General features: G+C 42.1%; 1 protein-coding gene across 1 annotated transcript in view; it reads left to right on the top strand.

The window, feature by feature from the left end:
* Positions 1-25,678, top strand: part of LOC112074877 (kin of IRRE-like protein 3) — a 72,793-nt gene that overhangs the window by 28,628 nt on the left and 18,487 nt on the right. Inside the window, exons 4-7 of the mRNA XM_070440702.1 lie at positions 12,069-12,174; positions 19,670-19,818; positions 19,995-20,122; positions 20,744-20,870. Of these exons, the coding sequence (XP_070296803.1) occupies positions 12,069-12,174; positions 19,670-19,818; positions 19,995-20,122; positions 20,744-20,870 (510 nt within the window). The remainder of the gene's footprint in view (positions 1-12,068; positions 12,175-19,669; positions 19,819-19,994; positions 20,123-20,743; positions 20,871-25,678) is intronic.

Raw genomic sequence — 25,678 nt, 5'->3', positions numbered from 1 at the left:
AAGTGTACTATATTACGTTTGGATCATTAAAAAAGGCAACTTTTACATTACTGTGTAGTTGACCAATAAAATGGTCTGATGGGGATGTGGACATACTCGGTATACATATCCCGAAAGAAAGAAATGATCTCAGTCCAATACATTTTAATAGAAAGTTAGCACAAATAGATAAGATCTTGCTACCATGGAAAGGAAAATACCTGTATATTTGTGGAAAAATCACCCTGATTAACTCTTTAGTCATCTCACAGTTTACCTATTTGCTCATGGTTTTGCCTACACCTAGTGACCTGCTTTAACAATTATATGAGCAAAAAAGATTCAATTTTATTTGGAATGGCAAGCCAGAAAACATTTAAATGGCCTATTATATAATGAATATGAATTTGGGGGGCAGAAATTATTAAATATTAAAGCATTAGAACTCTCACTAAAGGCATCAGTCATACAAAAGTTATACTTAAATGGTTCTCTTATAAATTACTACGAATGTCTCACCCCGTGTTCAAGAATGGCCTTTTTACCTTTATTCAGATTACAACTGCTCACTTTCTGTTATTTGAAAATGAAATAATCTCCAAAGTATCAATATTTTTTTAAACAAGCCATTAGAAAGTTTTCAATTTCAGTTTAATGCACCTAAAAAGACAGAACAAATAAGACAACAAATATTGTGGTTAAATTCAAATATACCAATTGATTAAAAAACATATTTTTTGATAAAATGTTTAAAAAAGGTATAATCTTTGTAKATTYTATTATAAATAGGACTGGTGGAGTTCTCACACATGCAGCTAACACAGACATATTGTTACAACCAACCAAAATTACAACCAACTAATTGCAACATGACCAAAAAAATTAACAAGGCAAGTGGAAGGGGGAAAAAGTAAGGAACTTGTCTGTCGGCCCTGCATTAAAGACCAAAAATGGTTAAAGAAAATTGTGATAAATAAAAATATATACCAGTTTCATTTAAGGACCAAGAAATTGACAGCTGTGCCATATAAATTGCAAAATAGTTGGGAAGAGATTTTTGATGTACCAATTCCATGGCAAATGGTTTATTAATTGACACAAAACGTTGCCACACAAAACGTTTTTTTTTGTTTCAATTATTATACAAAATTCTTGCAACCAATAGAATGTTATATATATGGGGGATACCATCTTCCCACCTCTGCAGATTTTGCTGCGAGGAGGCAGAGTCATTACATAATTTATTTTGATACTGTCCATATGTAGCTCGTTTTGGTCGCAGGTCCAGGAATGCCTGAAGAATTGCAACATTTACCTATAACTAATGCTGCAGATAGCAATACTGGGTGATTTGAAAAGTCATAGTCAATCGAGCAATAATACAATAATAATTTTAGCAAAAATGTTTATCTTTAATGTACAATCTGTAGAAGCTATGAGAATAGAAAGGTTCAGTACTTTTGTGAAGCATCACAGCACAGTTGAAAAATATATGGCAAATAGACATCCAAAATGGATGGTGTTAAGAGATAGATAGATGCGAGGGGTTGAATGGAGCTGAAGGGTGGGACTAATAACAACAAAATAACAAATGTAAACTGTATATGGGTACAGAAATGTTGTGAAATAGCACAGTTAGAAATATAAATCAAACTGTATGGATATCAGAAATAGAGTAAGGCCAGGACTAAAAACAAACATATAACTATTGTCAAATAGATTGTGTCTGTAAAATGTGAATAATATGTATAAACTGAAGGTAGAAGCCTAAGTGTTATTGTTTATTAGTTTACTAATAACCTGGTTTACAAATAAACTAACTTATTAGTTTACTAATAAACTAATAACTAATTAATTGGGGGAGGGGTGGTATGGTTTGCGGCGAATAATAAAGGTATATTCTAAAAAAGGTGTGTACATGTATGTATGCATATATATGTGTAAACAGTTGAAGTAGGARGTTTACATACATTTAGGTTGGAGTCATTTTCTACCACTCCACACATTTTTTGTTAACAAACTATGGTTTTGGCAAGTTGGTTAGGACATCTACTTTGTACATGACACAAGTCATATTTCCAACAATTCTTTACAGAAAGATTATTTCACTTATAATTCAATGTATCACAATTCCAGTGGGTCAGAAGTATACATACACTAAGATGACTGTGCCTTTAAACAGCTTGGAAAATTCCTGAAAATTATGTCATGGCTTTAGAAGCTTCTGATAGGCTAATTGACAACATTTGAGTCAATTGGAGGTGTACCTGTGGATGTATTTCAAGGCCTACCTTCAAACTCAGTGCCTCTTTGCTATACATTATGGGAAAATCAAAAGAAATCAGCCAAGACTTCAGAAAAAAAATTGTAGACCTCCACAAGTTTGGTTCATCCTTGGGAGCAATTTCCAAATGCCTGAAGGGTACCACGTTCATCTGTACAAACAATAGTATGCAAGTATGAACACCATGGGCCCATGCAGCCGTCATAGCGCTCAGGAAGGAGACACGTTCTGTCTCCGAGAGATAAACATACTTTGGTGCGGAAAGTACAAATCAATCCCAGAAAAACAGCAGAGGACCTTGTGAAGACGCGAGACGAAACAGGTACAAAAGTATCTATATCCACAGTAAAACGAGTCCTATATCGACATAACCTGAAAGGCCGCTCAGCAAGGAAGAAGCCAATGCTCCAAAACCCGCCATAAAAAAGCCAGACTACGGTTTGCAACTGCACATGGAGACAAAGATTGTAGTTTTTGGAGAAATGTCCTCTGGTCTGATGAAACAAAAATAGAACTGTTTGGCCATAATGACCATTGTTATGTTTGGAGGAAAAAGGGGGATGCTTGCAAGCCGAAGAACACCATCCCAACCGTGAAGCACGGGGGTGGCAGCATCATGTTGTGGGCTTGCTTTGCTGCAGAAGGGCCTGGTGAACTTCACAAAATAGATGGCATCATGAGGAGGAAAATMATGTGGATATATTGAAGCAACATCTCAAGACATCAGTCAGGAAGTGTAACGATTTTCCTCCTCCTCTTCATCCGAAGAGGATGAAGAGGATATTTAAACAAGACAAAAAACGAACTATACTTGATACTAAACAAAACAACAAAACGATGTAGACAGACCTGAACGTAAGAACTTACATGTAACCGAAGAACGCATGAAACAGGAACAGACTACAACAAACGAACGAAAACACGAAACAGTCCCGTGTGGTGCATACAGACACAGACACAGGAGACAACCACCCACAACAAACAATGTGAAACCACCTACCTTAATATGGCTCTCAATCAGAGGAAACGTAAACCACCTGCCTCTAATTGAGAACCATATCAGGTCACCCATTAACCACCATAGAAACACATAACATAGACTGCCCACCCAAACTCACGCGCTGACCGACTAACACATACAAAATAAACAGAAAACAGGTCAGGAACGTGYCAGGAAGTTAATGCTTGGTTGCAAATGGGTCTTCCAAATGGCCAATGCCCCCAAGCATACTTCCAAAGTTGTGGCAAAATGGCTTAAGGACAACAAAGTCAAGGTATTGGAGTGGCCATCACAAAGCCGGGACCTCAATCCTTTAGAAAATGTGTGGGCAGAACTGAAAAAGCGTGTGCGAGCAAGGAGGCCTACAAACCTGACTCAGTTGCACCAGCTTTGTCAGGAGGAATGGGCCAAAATTCACCCAACTTACTGTGGGAAGCTTGTGGAAGGCTACCTGAAATGTTTGACCCAAGTTAACCAACTTAAAGTCAATGCTACCAAATACTAATTGAGTGTATGTAAACTTCTGACCCACTGGGAATGTGATGAAAGAAATTAAAGCTGACAGAAATCATTCTCTCTACTATTATTRTGACATTTCATATTCTTAAAATAAAYTGATGATCCTAACTGACCTAAAACGGGGATTTTTTTACTAGGATTAAATGTAAGGAATTGTGAAAAACTGAGTTTAAATGTATTTGGCTTAGGTGTATGTAAACTTCCGACTTCAACTGTATATATATATGGGTATGTGTATGTATATATATGGATATACTGTATACGTATGTTTACCACAAAAATATATGGTGGATTGGAAATGATGCAGACAATTACATTGATGGAAGCAACATCTATCTGCAATATTAAAGCTGATCCACCCCCTAAAGTAAGATTAGAAAACMTAGGCATGACATGCCAGCAACAAACGCTGACACTACACATCCAAGTATAACTGATCAAATTATGAAAGACAATCATTGTGATATTGAATTCTGTAAAGTGAGTGTGGAAGAAGTGAAGCAATTCTTGTTGTCTATCAACAATAACAAGCCACCGGGGTCTGACAACATGTATGGAAAATTACTCAGGATAATAGCGGACAATAATGCCACTCCTATTTGCCACATCTTCAATCTAAGCCTACTAGAAAGTGTGTGCCCTCAGGCCTGGAGGGAAGCAAAAGTAATTCTGCTACCCCAAAATAGTAACTCCCGTTACTTGCTCAAATAGCCTAACAATCAGCCTGTTACCAACCCTTAGCAAACTTTAGAAAAAAATTGTGTTTGACCGGATACAATGCTATTTTACTGTAAACAAATTTACAAAATACTTTCAGCACACTTATAGGGAAGGACATACAACAAGCACAGCACTTACAACAAGCACGTCCGGTTTAGGGGAGGGTTTAAATATTTAACTAGGCAAGTGTCGACTCTTGCACTGAGATGCAGTGCCTTAGACCGCTGCGCCACTCGGGTAGGCCATCATTGTAAATAAGAATTTGTTCTTAACTAACTTGCCTAGTTAAATAAAGGTTAAAAAAAATATTTTTAAAATACACAACTGACTGATGATTGGCTGAGAATAATTGATGATAAAAATATTGTGGGAGTTGTTTTGTTAGACTTCAATGCTGCTTTTGAAATTATCGGTCACAGTCTACTGTTAGCTAACGCCTCTGTCCCGAAGTAAGCACCAGCTAGCTTTGAGCTAGCCTCGAGCTAGGCCCATATACCAACTAATTCTAGGGCTACAATACCTTCTTTGCCAATTGGCCTGGATCCTTTATTGTCGACACGGAGCCGATCCATCACGACTGGACTGCCAACGTGATCGCCCGATGTGGTCTCAACAGACTATTCTGTTACGATATCGCCGCGGAACCATCTACTAGCCCCGGCCCGTTGGCTTTTTCTGAATGCTGTGTCCCCTGCTTGCCCAGCGTAGTAGTGAATACCGTACAGCACCCTGACTCACCTATTTCTACTCTTTTAACCCTATGATCACTCGGCTACACAGCTGATGCCCCCTGGACTGTTTCAATAACACGGTACCTCATTTTGTTTACCTGTCGGCCCCAGCCTCGGAGTCAGGCCCTGTATGTATCTAACTGACCCGCTCTGCCCTTTCATCGCCATTTAGCTGTCGTTGTCTTAGCTCTCCTGATCAACACCTGTGATTGCTTTATGCCTCTCTCTAATGTCAATATGCCTTGTCTACTGCTGTCTTGGCTAGTTTTTATTGCTTTATTTCACTGTAGAGCCAGCCCTCAGTCCCGCTCAACATGTCTTAGATAGCTCTTTCGTCCCACCCCACACACATATGGAGACCTCAKCTACATTAATTTATGCCTCCTGAGACTAAACCTCTCTCATTGTCACACAACGCATATGTTAACATCCACTGTACTCACTTCCTACCATGCCCTTATCTGTACATTATGCTTTGAATCTATTCTACCACGCCCAGAAAACTGCTCCTTTTATTCTCTGTCCCCAACGCACWAGACGAACAGTTCTTATAGCCTTTAGRCGTACCCTTATCCTACTCCTCCTCTGTTCCTCTGGTGATGTAGAGGTTAACCCAGGCCCTGTTGCCCCCAGTTCCACTCCTATTCCCCAGGCGCTATCATTTGTTGACTTCTGTAACCGTAAAAGCCTTGGTTTCATGCATGTTAACATCAGTAGCCTCCTCCCGAAGTTTGTTTTTTTCAATGCTTTAGCACACTCCGCTAACCCTGATGTCCTAGCCGTGACTGAATCCTGGTTTAGGAAGGCACCAAAAATTCTGAAATTACCATCCCCAACTATAACAATTTCTGCCAAGATAGAACTGCCAAAGGGGGTGGAGTTGCAATCTACTGCAGAGATAGCCTGCAGAGTTCTGTCATGCTATCCAGGTCTGTGCCCAAACAGTTCAAGCTTCTACTTTTAAAAATCGACCTTTCCAGAAATAAGTCTCTCACTGTTGCCGCTTGTTACAGACCCCCCTCAGCCTCCAGCTGCGCCCTGGACACCATATGTGAATTCATTGTCCCCCCATTTATCTTCAGAGTTTGTACTGTTAGGTGTCCTAAACTGGGATATGCTTAACACCCCGGATGTCCTACAATCTAAGATAGATGCCCTCAATCTCACCCAAACTATTATGGAACCTACCAGGTACAACCCCAAATCCGTAAACTCGGTTATCCTCATAGATATCATCCTGACCATCCTGCCCTCTTAATACACCTCTGCTGTCTTCAACCAGGATCTCAGCGATCACTGCCTCATTGCCTGCTTCTGTAATGGGTCCGTGGTCAAACGACCACCCCTCATCACAGTCAAACGCTCCCTAAAACACTTCAGAGAGCAGGCCTTTCTAATCGACCTGGCCCGGGTATCCTGGAAAGATATTGACCTCACTCCTCAGTAGAGGATGCCTGGTTATTCTTTAAAAGTGCTTTCCTCACCATCTTAAATTAGCATGCCCCATTAAACATTTTTAGAGCCAGGAACAGATGTAGCCCTTGGTTCACTCCAGACCTGACGGCCCTTGACCAGCACAAAAACATCCTGTGGCGTACTGCATTAGCATCGAATAGTCCCCGCAATTTGCAACTTTTCAGGCAAGTTAGGAACCAATATACACACGCAGTTAGYAAGGCAAAAACTTGCCTTTTCAAACATATTTGCATCCTGTAGGACAAATTCCCAAAAGTTCTGGGACACTGTAAAGTCCATGGAGAATAAGAGCACCTCCTCCCAACTGCCTACTGCACTGAGGCTAGGAAACACTGTCACCACCGATAAATCCACGATAATCGACATTTTTCAATTGCCATTTTTCTACAGCTGGCCATGCATTCTATCTGGCTACCCCTACCCCGGTCAACAGCTCTGCAACCCCAACAGCAACTTGACCAAGCCAGCCCCATTTCTCCTTCACCCAAATCCAGATAGCTGATGTTTTGAAAGAGCTGCAAAATCTGCAGAACAGATCACCGACCATTTCGAATCCCACCGTACCTTCTCTGCTATGCAATCTGGTTTCCGAGCTGGTCATGGGTGCACCTCAGCCACGCTCAAGGTCCTAAACGATATCATAACAGCCATTGACAAGAGACAATACTGTGCAGCCGTCTTCTTCGACCTGGCAAAGGCTTTCGACTCTGTCAATCACCACATTCTTATTGGGAGACTCAACAGCCTTGGTTTCTCAAATGACTGTCTCGTCTGGTTCACCAACTACTCCTCAGACAGAGTTCAGTGTGTCAAATAGGAGGGCCTGTTGTCTGGACCTCTGGCAGTCTCTATGGGGGTGCCACAGGGTTCAATTCTCGGGCCGACTCTTTTCTCTGTATACATCAATGATGTCGCTCTTGTGGATGGTGATTCTCTGATCCACCTCTATGGAGACGACACCATTCTGTATACTTCTGGCCCTTCTTTGGACACTGTGTTTACTTACCTCCAGACGAGCTTCAATGCCATACAACACTCCTTCKGTGGCCTCCAACTGCTCTTCAATGCAAGTAAAACTAAATGCATGCTCTTCAACCGATCGCTCCCCGCACCCGCCCACCCGTCTAGCATCACTACTCTGGACGGTTCTGACTTAGAATATGTAGACTACAAATTCCTAGGTGTCTGGTTAGACTGCAAACTCTCCTTCCAGACTCATATTAAGCATCTCCAATCCAAAATTAAATCTAGAATTGGCTTCCTATTTCGCAACAAAGCATCCCTCACTCATGCTGCAAACATACCCTTGTAAAACGGACTATCCTACCAATCCTTGACTTCGGCGATGTCATTAACAAAATAGCCTCCAACACTCTACTCAGCAAATTGGATACAGTCTATCACGGTGCCATCCGTTTCGTCATCAAAGCCCCATATACTACCCACCACTGCGACCTGTATGCTCTAGTCGGCTGGCCCTCGCTACATATTCGTCACCAACCCACTTGCTCCAAGTCATCTATAAGTCTTTGCTAGGTTAAGCTCCGCATTATCTCAGCTCACTGGTCACGATAACAACACCCACCCATAGCACGTGCTCCAGCAGGTATATCTCACTGGTCATCCCCAAAGCCAATTCCTTCTTTGGCCGCCTTTCCTTTCAGTTCTCTGCTGCCAATGATTGGAACGAATTGCAAAAATCACTGAAGCTGGAGACTCATATCTCCCTCACTAAATTTAAGCATCAGCTATCAGAGCAGCTCACAGATCAGTGCACCTGTACATAGCCCATCTGTAAATAGCCCATCCAACTACCTCATCCCCATATTGTTTTTTGTTTTTTTGCTCCTTTGCCCCCCAGTATCTCTACCTTTGCATTCATCTTCTGCATATCTATCACTCCAGTGTTTATTTGCTAAATGAAATTATTTTCGCCCCTACGGCCTATTTATTACCTTACCTCCCTAATCTTTCTTCATTTGCACACACTGTATATAGACCTTTCTATTGTGTTATTGACTGTACYTTTGTTTTTTCATGTGTAACTCTGTGTTGTTGTTTGTGTCGCACTGCTTTGCTTTATCTTGGCCAGGTCGCAGTTGTAAATGAGAACTTGTTCTCAACTGGCACACCTGGTTACATAAAAWWWTWAAAAAAAGTCTGCTGCTGTAAAAATGTATGTTTTATGGCTTTACACCCCCTAATATATTGTGGAAAAATAGTTACCTGTCTAAGTGAACACAGAGGGTCTTCATTAATGGAAGCCTCTCCAACATAATCCAGGTAGAATCAGGAATTCCCCATGGCAGCTGTCTCGGCCCCTCAATTTTTTCAATTTTTACTAATGACATGCCACTGGCCTTGAGTAAAGCCAGTGTGTCTATGTATACAGATGACTCAACACTATACACGTCAGCTACAACAGCAAGTGTAATCACTGCAACAGAGCTGCAGTTACAGTAGTTTCAGAATGGGTGGCAAGAAATAAGTTAGTCCTAAACTTTAAAAAATTAAATAAAATTGGGACAAATCATTTACTAAACCCTAAATCTCAACTAAATCATGTAATAAATAATGTGGATATTGAGCAAGTTGAGGTGACTAAACTGCTTGGGCTAACCCTGGATTGTAAACTGTCATGGTCAAAACATATTGATACAACTGTAGCTAAAATAGGGAGAAGTCTCTCTTCCTTTTTAACAACACTATCAACAAAGCAGATTCTACAGGCTCTAGTTTTGTCGAARCTGGACTACTGTTCAGTCGTGTGGTCAGATGCCACAAAGAGAGGCCTCGGAAAATTACAATTGGCTCAGGACAGGGCAGCACAGCTGGCCCTTAAATGTACATGGATATCAAACATTAATAATATGCATGTAAATCTCTCATGGCTCAAAGTGGAGGCCAGATTGACTTCATCACTACTTTTGTAAGAAGTGTTGACATGCTGAATGCACCGAGGTGTCAGTTTAAATTACTAGCAAACAGCTCGAACACCCATGCATACCCCACAAGACATGTCACCAAAGGACTCTTCACAATCCCCAAGTCAAGAACAGACTATGGGAGGCATACAGTACTTCATAGAGCCATGGCTACATGGAACTCTATTCCACATCAGGTAACTGATGCAAGCAGTAGAATCAGATCAAAAAAACWTGCAAAAATACACCTTATGGAACAGTGGGGACTGTGAAGAGACACACACAGGCAGAGATACACATACACATGATAATAAACCCACTCTACACACACGTACACATGGATGTTGTATTGTAAAAACAGTCTCTTCGGAAAGTATTCACACCCCTTGACTTTTTCCACATTTTGTTACGTTACAGCCTTATTCAAAAAATGTTTTAATTGTTTATTGCTCAGTTTGGCCGGGCGGCCAACTCTAGGAAGAGTCTTAATGGTTCCCAGCATCCTCAATTTAAGAATGATGGAGGCCTCTGTTTTCTTGGGGACCTTTAATGCTGCAGARATTTTTTGGTACCCTTCCCCAGATCTGTTTCTCGACACAGTCCTGTCTCCAAAAAATGTGGAAAAAGTCAAGGGGTCTGAATTCTTTCCGAAGTGTTATGAAATGTAATGTCATGTAATATGTTTTATTGTATATAACTGTCTTTATGTTGCTGGACCCCAGGAAGAATAGCTGCTGGCTTGGCAGGAATTAATGGGGATCCTTAATAAATACAAATACAAAAAATAGTGTCAGTAATTTGGAACCCACTATATATTTGATTAGTCATATGATTTATGGATATGCACTCAGAGAGAACTGCCCTCTTTCGCAGCAGAGGTTTGTTAGATTTCATCAAGCAAAGTTAAATCAAGGACTTGATTGTATTAAAAGCGATCTACATATAAAGCTAGAAATGYAAATGGCTTGGACAGTTGCCACAGTTGTCACGCCCTGACCTTATAGAGCCTTTTTATTTCTCTATTTGGTTAGGTCAGGGTGTGATTTGGGTGGGCATTCTAGTTTGTCTATTTCTTTGTTGGCCGGGTATGGTTCCCAATCAGAGGCAGCTGTCTATCGTTGTCTCTGATTGGGGATCATACTTAGGCAGCCTTTTTCCCCACCTTAGTTTGTGGGATCTTGTTTTTGTACAGTTACTGTGTAGCCTGCAGAACGTTACGTTCGTTTATCTTTTGTTGTTTTTTTGTTGTTCATCAAAATAAAGAAAGATGTGCGCTTACCACGCTGCGCCTTGGTCTCATTCCAACAACGGATGTAACAACAGTAGACGTTAAGAGGCAATAGCCCATTTGAATTGAAGCAGCGGACGTAGAGAAGGAGAGAGGGGCCATGCTCGTGGCTGCCGTGTTCCATTAGTGATATCAGACAACCTTTGAGTCGCCCCACGATGTTCAGAGATGGGGCTTATACTGCTGAAAGGCCATAGTTTTTTTTATCACTCAGACTCCCAGTGTTTGATGAGGACTTTTGGCCCTCCATTACTTTACATACTTCACAGGCTATGGCCCTTTCATCAATYCTGGACTTAATTGAAAAATTGCTTGCCGTACTTGAAATGTTTTATGTGAACATAAAGGGGGACCGAAGTGGAGGATACACCATTTGCCGTCTAGAGATGAAAAGCGATTCAAATCAAATCAAAGTTTATTTGTCACGTGCGCCAAATACAACAGGTGTAGACCTTACAGTGAAATGCTTACTTACAGGCTCCAACCAACAGTGCATTTTTTAAGTAAAAAAAAAAGGTATTTGGTGAACAATAGATACGTAAAAAAAATACAAACAACTGTAAAAAAGACAGTGAAAAATAACAGTAGCGAGGCTATATACAGTAGCGAGACTATAACAGTAGCGAAGCTATATACAGGCAACGGTTAGTCGGGCTGATTGAGGTCGACTTCAAAAATCATCTTCAAAAAMAATTCTATACCTTTAGTTACATTTAATTGCTGTTTATTGAATTAACATAATCTATGTGCCTGCTATTTTAAGATCATTTTTAATTGTGTCTAACTCAGTGTTTGTTAATTATTGTAATTATAATGGAGTGCTTGCCGGGAAAATCACGGTCTCAATTAATCCTTATTTGCAAATTGCCAATTACTGAAAAACTCATTACGAAGAGTTACACTATTTGATTTGATTTCCTTTGTTTTTCTGCTCTTTAATGTCTCCAATGAAAATGTAAAACAAGTATAGATAGTGTATTTCCGCACCTGTAAAAATATCTCACAACATAAGTTACTATAGGGTAATGCTGGTCTATTTGGTAAATGAAAATGGCAAGCTAGTTTCTGCAACAGCCCTAGATTACTGTAAGGTTGTTACAGGGGTCTTTTCTAATTGGTCGTCTGTCTCTGGTCTGTGTCCATACAGATTTGCCACTTGTCAATCTGTCAGTGGAGCCTCAGCCCATTCTGGAAGGAAACCTGGTCAAGTTCCACTGCTCAGCCAAGGCTAACCCACCCGTCACACTGTACAGGTAAGATACCTTCTCTCTCTCTCTCTCTCTCTCTCTCTCTCTCTCTCTCTCTCTCTCTCTCTCTCTCTCTTCTCTCTCTCTCTCTCTCTCTCTCTCTCTCTCTCTCTTCTCTCTACTCTCTCTCTCTCTCTCTCTCTCTAGTCTCTATCAGATTATTTTCATTCTGAACTTGGTTCCTTGGTAAGACGTGCTGTCGCAGAACTTTACTTTAAACTCCATTACTAGGTTCTCAATGAGAAATGTATTATAGCAAAATATATGTGAGGCAGACATAATGCATTATGCAATGCCCCATAATGAGAAAGTAAAACGCTGACAAAAACTTCAAATGATATACAAAGGTCCTGTCTGATTAATGTTGCTTGTAGCTTATAACTTCTCACATTAAGTCAAATGTGGCACTTCACTATTGATGGTATTAATCACTGTCAGAGAATTCTTATGATGCCGTGACACTATTAAATCTCTTGTCGATTTGGAAAATATTCACAGAAAAACATACAGAGAAAAATCTAATGACAAACGTCTGTTGAAATTCATTCCCAGTCAGGTACTTAGAGACTAATGAATGCATTGACTTGCATGGTTTTGTTTTGAGATACTATTGTCTATATCCCCTGAACATAGATACATTACCTTGAGTGGGAGAAGAGCTGGCATTGTGTTGTATCTGTTGAGGATGCCAGGGTTGCAAGGTATCATGTTAAAAGGGTGACATGAGTGTCAGAGTACTGCAGCAGGACCAATGGACATTTGAGTGGAAGGAGTGGGTTGATCTTCTGAATCTACGCTGAACCCATGTCTTGTGCTTTTTCTCAATCCTTTTTGGATTCTGCCTGACAACTTCAAGCACACACTGAGAGACTTGATTTGGAATACTGAGTTCTTCAATTCTCACAAGAAACGTTTCCTTTCCTCTCAGAGAGGATTGGGGAAATTCTCATGAAACTTGGTCCTTGAAGAGGTGTAATGCCAAGGTGATTTGTCAAGACATGCTTTTCTGTGAGGGTTTTAAAACCAAGGGAAGAATAAGTGGAACAAAATCAATAGCGAAGGGAATTGCCCAGCCGACACTGAGTCTGAAGCAGTATTGGGAAATGAAATGGATCTACAACACACTCACAGGTGGCAAAACAGAGACGTTCCCTTGATGGATTCTGCCCTTTTAAAAAACAGATATCAAGGCAAACAAGACTTGTGTTTGATTGTGCAGGTATACACCAAAGGCAGGTCTTCTGCTACAATCACCGTGGAACTCAGTCTCTATTGTAGTGGGACCCGGATCAATGTTCCACTAACAGGGCCTGGGTCCTTAGGAGCCTTGGTGGGTCAGATTCCTTTAGCCTAGGAAACCAATGGATAATGTAATGAAAAAAGGAGGGAGGTTGAACTTCAGGCTGAAATAGACACTCTCTAGAAGGGTTTCACTAGTGTTAGGATCCAATACCACTTTTAGTTGAGTCCTCTGCACGTCTGAACCCACACTTCACTGCTGTTCACTGGACTGTSATAATATATCATTTATTTTCAATATGCAACTGTGCAGATTCATTTACGATTAATTTTAGCACACATTCTTAGAAATAATCATTTGTTATTTTATCTCCAGCCTCCCTCAGTCTACATGTGGGAGTGTTGCACTGTTCCTGTCTCCACTGGGGAGTTGATTGAGGAGAAGCCTCCTTGTCCCCCGGAGAGCGTTACAGCAGTGCAGAGTAGGGAGCTAGTGGTGCGGTGTGGCTGTTAGTCAGCTCTAATACAGCATGTCTCTGGAGATCAGATATGGCACAAGGACAGGGCAGCCCTTAGAGTGATGGCCTCTCTTCTAACCTCCAGAGTGCCATCCATCCTCAGAATACCACTCTGCCATCCTCCACTTCAATAAGCACTTCACACACATACAGAGTCACGATAGCAGAGGAAGAGTCAATGACATGGTGATTTCTATTTCTATGTGATTGGCCGCTCTATGAATGTTGCTTAACAAAGCGAATGGAAATAAGTCTCTAGTCTACAGATATCGCTCAGGCAGAGCCAGAACCCTTACTCCTGGGAGGAGAGAACATGTGTCTCAGGGATAGTGGATAAGATAGGAGTAGAAGATAGGGAGTCACCTAACGTAGCAGGCAAAGAAAGATGCCTGAGCGGAGTTCCCATTTACGTTTTTCAGGGAAAACAGAAGTTAGGTTGAAAATACTGTATCTCTGAAAAACGGATGTTAGCGTTTTCTAGCGACTCATAGGCTAGATAGGGAGGGAAGTACTGTTGGAAGTAAGTTCGTGTTTTTGTCTGAGTGTGTTGATGTGAATCAAGGAATTGTAAAACAATAGAGCTGTTAAGGGATCTTCATTACATAATGGAAGGAGGAGGGGCAACCATAATACATCAAAATCATATTCAACGCCCTGGTGATAAAGATAAAAAGCTTTTTTTTCACWACTCCAAGAAGAGGCACTCCAGAGAGGGACACAACAGAAGAGGAGTTTCAGCTCTCTCACCTGCACACTCTACTACGCGACAACAAACACATCCCTCTTCACGCCCAGAAAACACCATCCRCAATTCTCTCCCCAGTTAAACAATTATGATGTTGTTGCTACTTTGATTTTGTTTTGTCAGTTCTACCATCTACCTTTTCCTCGTCTGTGTCTCTGAGGTGGCTAATGAAGAGGTTTACCATCATGGCGCTTTCCGTCACATTGTCTGTGGGCATTGCCACTGTTTGTTTTTCCACAACCGTGCTTCCTCTGCGACTCGCTTTGTGCCACCCAGTGCATCCAGCCGACGAGAATAGCGAGAGAGAGAAAAACACYAAGTAGCAGGCATAGCAAATTAAATTKATCTTGTCTGTTCTACTGGCATAAACAKTTTGGCTGTACACATTATTTTGACTGGAACCATGCCACTAATGACAGTAATGTTTTAAAGGAAGGTACAACAGCGATGTTCTACGATGCTATTATTTCATTGCCAGACAAAGAGACTTCCTGGTTTTATTTGAATTGTGAGGCACCAAACTGACAGTCTCATCATCTTTGCTCATGTTCCCTACCCAATGGCAGACAGTATATTGGAATGTATAAAACTATAGACAATGTTTTGTTCTCTCTTCTAATATTGGGCCTTTTGTCATATTATGTCAAATCAAGAGACATTTCTGTATTATTTGTTTTACACATTTTATTCAAAGAACATCAGGGTGCGATTTGATCAACACATCATTATGAAAGTGTCTATTTTCCATGGAAATAAGTATTTTTTTWATATATTCAACATTATGAAAATGCAAATGAGCAACATAATCTGTGCTGTGATGTACATAACCATGCTGATAATAATAATAATGTATTCTATATGTTAATAACATAGCTAGATGTTTAATTTAATATAATTCAGTTTGACCATTCTTGTCCCCTTAATCAGTTCAGTGGGAGAGAACAAGGTTGGGTTTTCACTGTTCTGTCCCTGGTAAACACGGATTTCACTGATATTGCCATGCACAAACACACACACAAACACACACACAGATACACAAACACCCTGAGGCACACACCTGACTTGCACCTCATTGTGTGACCTACATCCCTGAATAGGTCCGGGTGGTAAGTGAGCTGTTGAGTAAGTTCTCGCTGGCCCCTCTGCCCTCCCAGAGGAGATGCAGGTGTCTGATGGATGCAGAGCTGGCTATGTTTAGACTCTATTGGATGGGGACCAGCACACCAGCCGAGCTTTCACACTCCCTGCAGGCACTAGCATTCTGTCTCTGCTCTCTCTGCACTGTGGACCTCCCAGTCCTGGCAGCCTCACACTCCATTTGGGAGAAACCTGCTGGCCAAACTTCTGTGCTTAACTCACTGTAACTCCTCCAGTACTCTATCAACCCTACACTCTCAGTCACAGCCTGTGGAGAGTCATTCATCATCAGACACTGAGATTCAGAGGGCATTGATGATCACTGTCATCATCAGCGCATTTATTGACATCTAATATTCAGACAGTGTGTTGTCATTATCATAGTCATTATCATACTACTTAATTCAATATTTTGTGTACAGAATTGTTTTCTTGAGGGACTATACACACAGAATGTTTGCTTTGTGTAGATTGCTGTAACGTTATTAAATTAATATATTTTCTCGAATCCAGCACATTCTCCTCCTGGATCAGTTATGTAAGGAAGGGACAGACGAGCTAAGCACACCCATATGCCCTAAGTTTAATATTTTTGGAAACACAGGTGTCCCTGTGCATATTAAGCTGACAGTGATCTCTGTGGCTTCATTTTGCACGCAGTGAACTAGCTCCTATAGTGTGGAAACATAGTCTCCTCAGCAGCAAAATGAGCAGCAGAGAAAAATCTACTGGAGCCAATTAGAAAGCTGCTTCACTTGCTGAATGAATGAGGTAATCTATTCTCATTTAAAAACCTCTCTAGGGTACGTGAGACAGTAGCGTCCCACCTCTTCAACAGCCAGTGAAACTGCAGGGCGCCAAATTCAAAACAACAGAAATCCAATAATTACAATTCCTCAAACATACATGTATTTTATACCATTTTAAAGATACACTTGTTGTAAATCCAGCCACAGTGTCCGATTTCAAAAAGGCTTTACGACGAAAGCAAACCAAACGATTATGTTAGGTGAGTGCCTATTCACAGAATAACACAGCCATTTTTCCAGCCAAAGAYAGGATTCACAAAAAGCAGAAATATAGATACAATTTATCACTAACCTTTGATGATCTTCATCAGATGACACTCATAGGACTTCATGTTACACAATACATGTATGTTTTGTTTGGTAAAGTTCATATTTATATCCAAAAATCTGAGTTTACATTGGCGCCTTACGTTCAGAAGTTCCAAAACATCCTTTGATTTTGCAGAGAGCCACATCAATTTACAGGAATACTCATAATAAACATTGCTAAAAGATACAACTGTTATACATGGAATTTTAGATGCACTTCTCCTTAATGCAACTGCTGTGTCAGATTTCAAAAAAGCTTTACAAAAAAAGCAAACCATGCAATAATCTGAGTCGGCGCTCAGAGCCCAATCAAGACACAAATATATCCGCCATATTATGCAGTCATCAGAAGTAACATTATAAACATTCACTTACCTTTGATGATCTTCATCAGAATGCACTCCCAGGAATCCCAGTTCCACAATAAATGTTTGTTTGTTCGATAATGTCCATAATTTATGTCCAAATTCCTCCTTGTTGTTCTAGCGTTCAGTACACTTTCCAAACTCACGACGCGCGGGCAGGTCCAGCGGAAAGTACGGACGAAAAGTTAAAAGAGTTATATTACAGTCCGTAAAAACATGACAAGTATTGAAGTATTGAATCAATCTTTAGGATGTTTTTAACATAATTCTTCAATAATGTTCCAACCGGAGTATTCCTTTTGTCTTCAGAAGTGCGATTGAACAGAGCTCGCTCTCACATGAACGCGCATGGTCAGGGCATGTTCAGGTCATGATAGATCTGACTCATTCCTCTCTCCTTCGGCCCCACATCACAGTAGGAGCAACAGACAAGGTTCTAACGACTGTTGACATCTAGTGAAAGTCTTAGGAAGTGCAATATTACCAATAACCCACTGTATCTTCAATAGGAGCTGAGTTGAAAATCGACCAACCTCAGATTTCTCACTTCCRGGTTGGATTTTTTCTCAGGTTTTTGCCTGCCATATGAGTTCTGTTGTACTCACAGACATAATTCAAACAGTTTTAGAAACTTCAGAGTGTTTTCTATCCAAATCTACTAATAATATGCATATTCTAGCTTTTATGGCTTTGTAGCAGGCCGTTTACTCTGGGCATGCTTTTCATCCGGACGTGAAAATACTGCCCCCTACCCCAAAGAAGTTAAATTATACTATTCCAGTCAAGCATAGACCAAGACTTCACTCATGGATAACAAACAAGTCCAGTATCCCTGGAATACTGCACAGTGTACCCTGTAGTCTTGGGTGAGAAAATAGATCCATGTTTTGTGACAGTTAGAAGTTGAAAGGTTTTCTTCGCCCACAAGAGCATGCAAATACATCTCTTTCTGGGGAAAGGGAGAGGATTAAGAGTATACAGAGTTGAATGTCCCAAAATACCTTGTAAATGTGACCGAGAAGCAGCACCAAACATCCACTCATGCCCTGGCTCGCTTTAATAAATGGTCCCTGTCTCCCACAGCATAGGGAACCATCCAGTATGGCATGCCGAACAAGACAGAAGCGGTGAAATTAGGAGGCATCGCTCCAACACAAACGGATGTTCTTCATGCAATCCTGTGTCAATGTATTAACATCAGGTGCTTTTACGTGCATACAGTACGTGTCAGCCGGCATCGTCAGGGGGGGGGCTCTACCATACAGTACGTGTCAGCTGGCATCATCAGGGGGACTCTACCATACAATACGTGTCAGCCGGCATCGTCAGGGGGACTCTACCATACAGTACGTGTCAGCTGGCATCATCAGGGGACTCTACCATACAATACGTGTCAGCCGGCATCGTCAGGGGGGACTCTACCATACAGTAGTGTCAGCCGGCATCGTCAGGGGGGACTCTACCATACAGTACCTGTCAGCCGGCATCGTCAGGGGGACTCTACCATACAGTACGTGTCAGCTGGCATCATCAGGGGGACTCTACCATACAGTACGTGTCAGCCGGCATCGTCAGAGGGGGACTCTACCATACAGTACGTGTCAGCCGGCATCGCAGGGGGACTCTACCATACAGTACGTGTCAGCCGGCATCGTCAGGGGGGACTCTACCAACAGTACGTGTCAGCCCGCATCGTCAGGGGGGACTCTACCATACAGTACGTGTCAGCCGGCATCGTCAGGGGGACTCTACCACTACAGTACGTGTCAGCCGGCATCGTCAGGGGGACTCTACCATACAGTACGTGTCAGCCGGCATCGTCAGGGGGACTCTACCATACAGTACGTGTCAGCGGGCATCGTCAGGGGGATTCTACCATACAGTACGTGTCAGCCGGCATCATCAGGGTGACTCTACCATACAGTACGTGTCAGCCAGAATCGTCAGGGGATGGATGGCTGCCACAAAAATATGCTGAAGCCAGCAGAGAACCTGCACAGGAATGTTTTTTTCAGAGAACAACGTGGTCTTGACATGGAAGGAGAGAAACCGTCTTAATGTTTCATCCCTCTCCCCTCATCCTCTCATCCTTCAGACAGGTGCCATCATCCCTCACTGATGACCGGGACTGAAACGTTATTAGTCAGAAGCAACCCATTCTTCATATTGGTCTGGTGGTAACATGTGTTCAAAATGTCTTCCTTCTGCAGGTATTCTGGGCCATCAGCAGAGTATTTTCTGACAACCATAAGCCAGGCGACCATAGGTCAACAATACGGTCAAAGCAATTTGCGAGTAACAGTAGATTATCAGACCACCCCTCTCATGCAAGGTATCTCTCTCTCTCTCTCTCTCTCTCTCGATTGCCCTTCACTACAGGTGGGCCAAAGGAGGCAATGTGATAAAGGAGGTCTCTGGGGACACCTATGAGGTCATTGTGGACCATTCCTTCTTCACCGAGCCAGTCTCCTGTGAGGTCACCAACCCTCTGGGCAGCACCAACATCAGCCGCAACGTCGACGTCTACTGTGAGTGCTACTACTGTGTTGCTCTTTCTGTGGCTAACCAATATTGATGTCCACCCAATGTTATGCATCCTATTTAGATACATTCTTTAGCTGACCGTATGGTACTGTGTTATAGAATGTTCTGTGTTGCTGGTGGCGTTGCGTTGATTGTACTGACTGTGTCTGTGTTCCTGCAGTTGGTCCACGCATGTCTGCAGAGCCCCAGTCCTTACAGGTGGATCTGGGGTCTGATGCTGTATTCAACTGTGCTTGGACTGGAAACCCCTCCCTCACCATCGTCTGGATGAAGAGGGGCTCTGGGGTGGTAAGTATTCCCTTATCCAATGTCTTTCAGAATTTCTTGATTATGTTTTGACTAGGTGCAATACACTGTAGATTGTGATCCATTGTTCCAATCAGGTTAGCCTATACTTTCAATGTCATTTACTTTATATTGGTATGTTTTTCACAACCACCCCCATATCATGCTGGCCACAGCAGTAACTTCATTAATTATTTWWAAAAAAAAATCTAACCGCAGCAGTCATGCAGGATTCAGGTGACAAAGCAGTGCCCTTTGAGCTCAAATCAGTTGTTTTCAAAATCTCATTAATCTCAAAATCCTGAGGCAGCTAGCGGTTCAGGCTCGTTAGCGGCCCTGCTCCCTGACTCCTGGCCGGAGATGTGTTGAGGTGAGCAAAGGGGCATGCAATTGATCTGCCAGCCAGGCTCATTCCTCAACTCCGTACACATCAAACTTCCGAGCCTGGAGATGGAGACCAAAACCGCCCCTCTCTCGTATGAGCCTGGTCTCAAATTGGATTTTAATAATAGAAGAGAGGTGACCTTTAAGGCGTTAAGAGGAGCATAGGCTGCTTTGTGCTGCCTCAAATGAGAAGGTGACCTCTCGCTGCTCATTCAGTGACTCTTGACCTCCGTGCGGCAGGTACTAAGCAACGAGAACATCCTGACACTCAAGGCTGTGAGGCAGGAAGATGCTGGGAAATATGTGTGCCGTGCCGTGGTTCCGCGAGTCGGCGCCGGGGAGAAGGAAGTTTCTCTCACCGTCAATGGTAAGTGTCACACTGGTCAGGAATGTTTTGAGAGGTTTGGGGGTCACATCTGCTAAGAAGAYAGCAATTTATCACTGCAGCCTGTACTGAGCATCGTCTGTGGTTTACACACAAAAACACATCTTCACCCCAAAGACTTTCCAACAATACGGGGGAAGGAGAAGGTTTGCTATTGGGTCTCTCCAGGTGTTCAAGCTCTGAATAAATGTATGCAGTGAGGCCATCTCTCAATGTATTTACTAGTATTTACTCTAGAAAAGGTTTCAAATTCAACAGTGCGTAGTAGCCTACAGCAGAGAGGTTCACAGCATTGATCTGGTGGTAACGTGTGTAACAGATGCATGAAAATGTATTTCCTTGACATTTTATTTTCCATTATGTTTCATCAGTCCTTAGAAAGACACAGGGATGGATGGATAATATAGCTAGCACATCCAGGATATTGCATTATATTCCTTAAACACAGGAAATGTGCTTTAATGCTGATTAGATTCTGTAGGAGTCGGGGAGAGGGAGGTTGGCGTTTTCAGGCCGTGACTGACTAATGAATGCCGAGCAATGGAATGGTGGGAGACCCCGCAACTCACAGGCAAATGACTTCATTAACACCGCTTGGTATTCACAGAGCGTGCATTAGTGTTGCAGCAGCTTTCAGTCGCATAATTTACACGTTCTTTAAAGGGCTTTTTCTCACCATGTCCATTTGCATGGGTGGTAGATAGAAGTAAAGAACAAAAGGATTTTGGTGAGGTATTGTCCTCAACAATATATTGGATATCTTGAATGCAATCGTACAATGTCTGTTGTTAGCAGCGTTGTTGCTTATTTTTAAACTTGTGCAGTAGCTGAGCATCAGAGAGAATGGCATCCAAATGCCCTTTCGTCATTGGATTACATCCACTAGTGTGTGCTATGAGCCCCTTTTCTATCAATAGCCTGTTCTGTTCAAAGTCATTCCTAATTTACATCTTAACAGTTTTGTTTTATCCCAGCATCCTTTTTACTGTCTGGACTAGTAAACAAAATCTCTGTTCAAGTTTATTTTTCCAATTGAATTGTTATTTCTTTCATGTACAACGATCTATGGGGATTGTGTTACTTCTGTATACAACACGATACAAAGAGAATATGCATTGCTTTAATAATAATGATAACATAACTCATAGAACACACATTGGGAAAAATAACACAAAGCGGAAAATGTTTGCTTGGTCTGCAAACTTCAGTCAAGCGGTATGCGCTTCTTTAGTGGTGTTTACTTCTCTTTTATTTGTTTATGTTCGCCTGTTCTTCTGCCTCTCTTGCATCACGGCCTGGATCGGTCTCTGACATTAAAAAGCCAAATTCTTTGTTACAGTCTGAATAATTGAAATCAACGCTTTCTTAAAACCACACAATGGGTCCTCAGTCGAAATGTTCACATTTCTAACCTGCCCAGTCCTCTCAGCGAATCAGATTGTCAAGTCGAGGAAGCACAGAGTGTTTGAAGTGGCAGCATGTGGAGAGGACTCTCCCACGGTTTGCTGCTTGATTGTTTTAAGTTGTCTTCTTTATGGCAGATGAAGCTGTATCCTCCTCAGCCCTCATCAACCTGCAGTCTTTGACATCCAATAGGATCCAATTGGATCTGACAGTGAAAGAAGGGCATGACTGATGACCGTGCGTTTTGGGAGATGCCTTGATCGTGTCTCAGAAAGAATGAGTATATGCACTGTGTGAGGGAGTGTGTGTGTATGTGTTTGCATGTTTTGCTATTTGTTTCCCGTCGCTTATGCCTGGATCATTTTACACAAACAATTGAAATGCATGTGTTTAGAATTTGTCAATATGTTCTTTCTTCCGTTGCATGTCAACGACTCCCACTGCGCAGAAACACAGACAAGAGAATCCTCTCCTTCCCTGGGGACTAGTGTAATTTAATTATAATCAAATAGCTAGCAGGGGAGGCAGTTTATGTTGAAGTCACTAATGGATACGTATTGCTCGCTCTAGTTTAACAACCTCACACAGTCAGTCTGAGCTTCAATATTTGTTTGAGTGAAGATATTGTATTGTGCTTGTTTTCTGATCGTGTGTTCAATGCATCCTTGTGCAATATACACACACAGAGAAAACTAGTAGGTATATGGTTGAATTTTTGCTTGAGATTTGTAGCCTACATGTGTTTGTGTCCCTATCAATGAACTTGGACATATTATATTTGAACGAGTGTTTGTTCGTAGAGGTATGAGTCTGTCCATCTTGTGTACGTCTTGGTAGGTGTCTGTCTGTCTGTCTGTCTGTCTGTCTGTCTGTCTGTCTGTCTGTCTGTCTGTCTGTCTGTCTGTCTGTCTGTATGTCTGTCTGTCTTGTCGTGTCTGTTGGTCTGTGTGTCCGTTTGTGGTCAGGTCGGTCTGTCTGTCTGTCTGCTGCTGTCTGTCTGTCTGCGTCTGTCTGTCTGTCTGTCTGTCTGTCTGTCTGCTGTCTGTCTGTCTGTCTGATCAGATGTTAGGCACCAGGGAGAGGGAGCACATTAACACATTAATGGAGAAAGTGGGCCCAATGTGAATTCTTGTCTCCCAGGGCATTCTTGTTTTGTAGTTTTATTTTTCTCTGCCAGACATAGTCTTATATTGCTCAATAAATTAGCATTTCATTCCTTCTCCAAGTGCCAAGACAGAGCTTAAAGAACAGCACAAATTAATAATTCAGTTGAGAAATACCATTTCAAATGGGTGTTGACAGAGATTGTAATGAGAATACAACATCTCTGAGGTGCTTTGAAATGAGCTGTTTGCAAAGGAAGCACAAAAGGACACACCTTTTCAAAGCTCAGACTATACTTTCCGACTCTGTTTGCAAACGCAAGGCCCGGTCTTTGACGTAGGCTCTTACGACAAGGTGGATGAACAAAGAATAACAAAGATCAGATTTTGAGGCAGCCCATTTCATACTCTAAAAAAAATCTCTGACCATATCGGACTGTGTCCACTGACAGTTGGAGCACTCACACCACCCACCAGCTCCCTCTCTCTCTGATCAGATGTTGTCTGCTGTACAACACACACACACACACACACACACAACACACACACACACCACAACACAACACACACCACACACACAACACACACACACCACACACACCACACACACACACACACACACACCACACACACCCACACACACACGCACACACAACGCACACACACCACAACACTCCTTCCCTTTCTCTGGAGGAGCCACCACACCCCAGCAGTCTGAGCCAGGGAGATAAAACCATTCTAATTATTATACCTCATTTTGCAGCCTGATCCACGAGCAGATTTCTCCCGAGCCACCAGCACTCGGCTTGGGCAGGCCGGGGAGGAATAGATCTGAGTGGTGTTTACCACAGGAGCCATGTCCAAGCCTACACACAGCACACGACCACACACACACACACACACACACACACACACACACACACACACACACACACACACACACACATTCTTATGCATACAACTACACTGACACATCTGCACAGGTCCACACAGACCGGGCCCCCATGCCAGTCCACCATAGGCTACTAAGACAGTGGTGTTGGGACATAGTGCTCAATGCAGTGCTGTTTGTTTGCCGCAATCATTCCGCAGAATCAGCAACCAAACTCCCAGTTTCCTGCATGAAGTGGCATACCGAGAGACCATCTGCCAGAATCTCATTAAAATGCTAATTTATTTTAATAAGAGACAGGTAATAAACTGCAATTATGTACATGCAAAGAGATGCCAGGGAACAGGTTGGAGGGGAGTTGGCAGGAAGCTCACCTTCTTACTAATCAAGTTGTTTCCCCACTACTCTATACTTACAGTTTTCTACAATTCCTTTGACACTAATTTCAGAACCTCGTGGTCATTTTTCAAAACTCTAGACACAAAACTCAAAACGGTCATCACTTGTAACACAGGCTGCCCAATGTTCAAAACATTGCATTGTGCATTCATATCTTTAAAGAAACCTGGCACTTGCAGAATAGTTGGTTCAAATAACAAATGTATCATGAAATACCATAGGAACATTAATTTAGATCACCCACACACAAGATACCGATAGTTTCACTGTGTAGTTGTTCATACAATCATTAAATATTGTAGTACAAAATATGTGATACATTATGGTACAACACGTAAATACATCACTGTAAAAGGACTAGTAAAGAGAATACTACAGACACAGTGGAATCATTGAATAAAATCTGAAATGTATTGATGAAATACACTGCTCAAAAAAATAAAGGGAACACTTAAACAACACAATGTAACTCCAAGTCAATCATACTTCTGTGAAATCAAACTGTCCACTTAGGAAGCAACACTGATTGACAATAKATTTCACATGCTGTTGTGTAAATGGAATAGACAACAGGTGGAAATTATAGGCAATTAGCAAGACACCCCCAATAAAGGAGTGGTTCTGCAGGTGGTGACCACAGACCACTTCTCAGTTCCTATGCTTCCTGGCTGATATTTTGGTCACTTTTGAATGCTGGCGGTGCTTTCACTCTAGTGGTAGCATGAGACGGAGTCTACAACCCACAAAAGTGGCTCAGGTAGTGCAGCTCATCCAGGATGGCACATTAATGCGAGCTGTGGCAAGAAGGTTTGCTGTGTCTGTCAGCGTAGTGTCCAGAGCATGGAGGCGCTACCAGGAGACAGGTCAGTATATCAGGAGACGTGGAGGAGGCCGTAGGAGGGCAACAACCCAGCAGCAGGACCGCTACCTCCGCCTTTGTGCAAGGAGGAGCACTGCCAGAGCCCTGCAAAATGACCTCCAGCAGGCCACAA

The sequence above is a fragment of the Salvelinus sp. IW2-2015 genome, unplaced genomic scaffold (assembly GCF_002910315.2).
Source record: "Salvelinus sp. IW2-2015 unplaced genomic scaffold, ASM291031v2 Un_scaffold2858, whole genome shotgun sequence".
Lineage (NCBI taxonomy): Eukaryota > Metazoa > Chordata > Actinopteri > Salmoniformes > Salmonidae > Salvelinus > Salvelinus sp. IW2-2015.
This window is presented reverse-complemented; position numbering and strand designations above follow the sequence as displayed.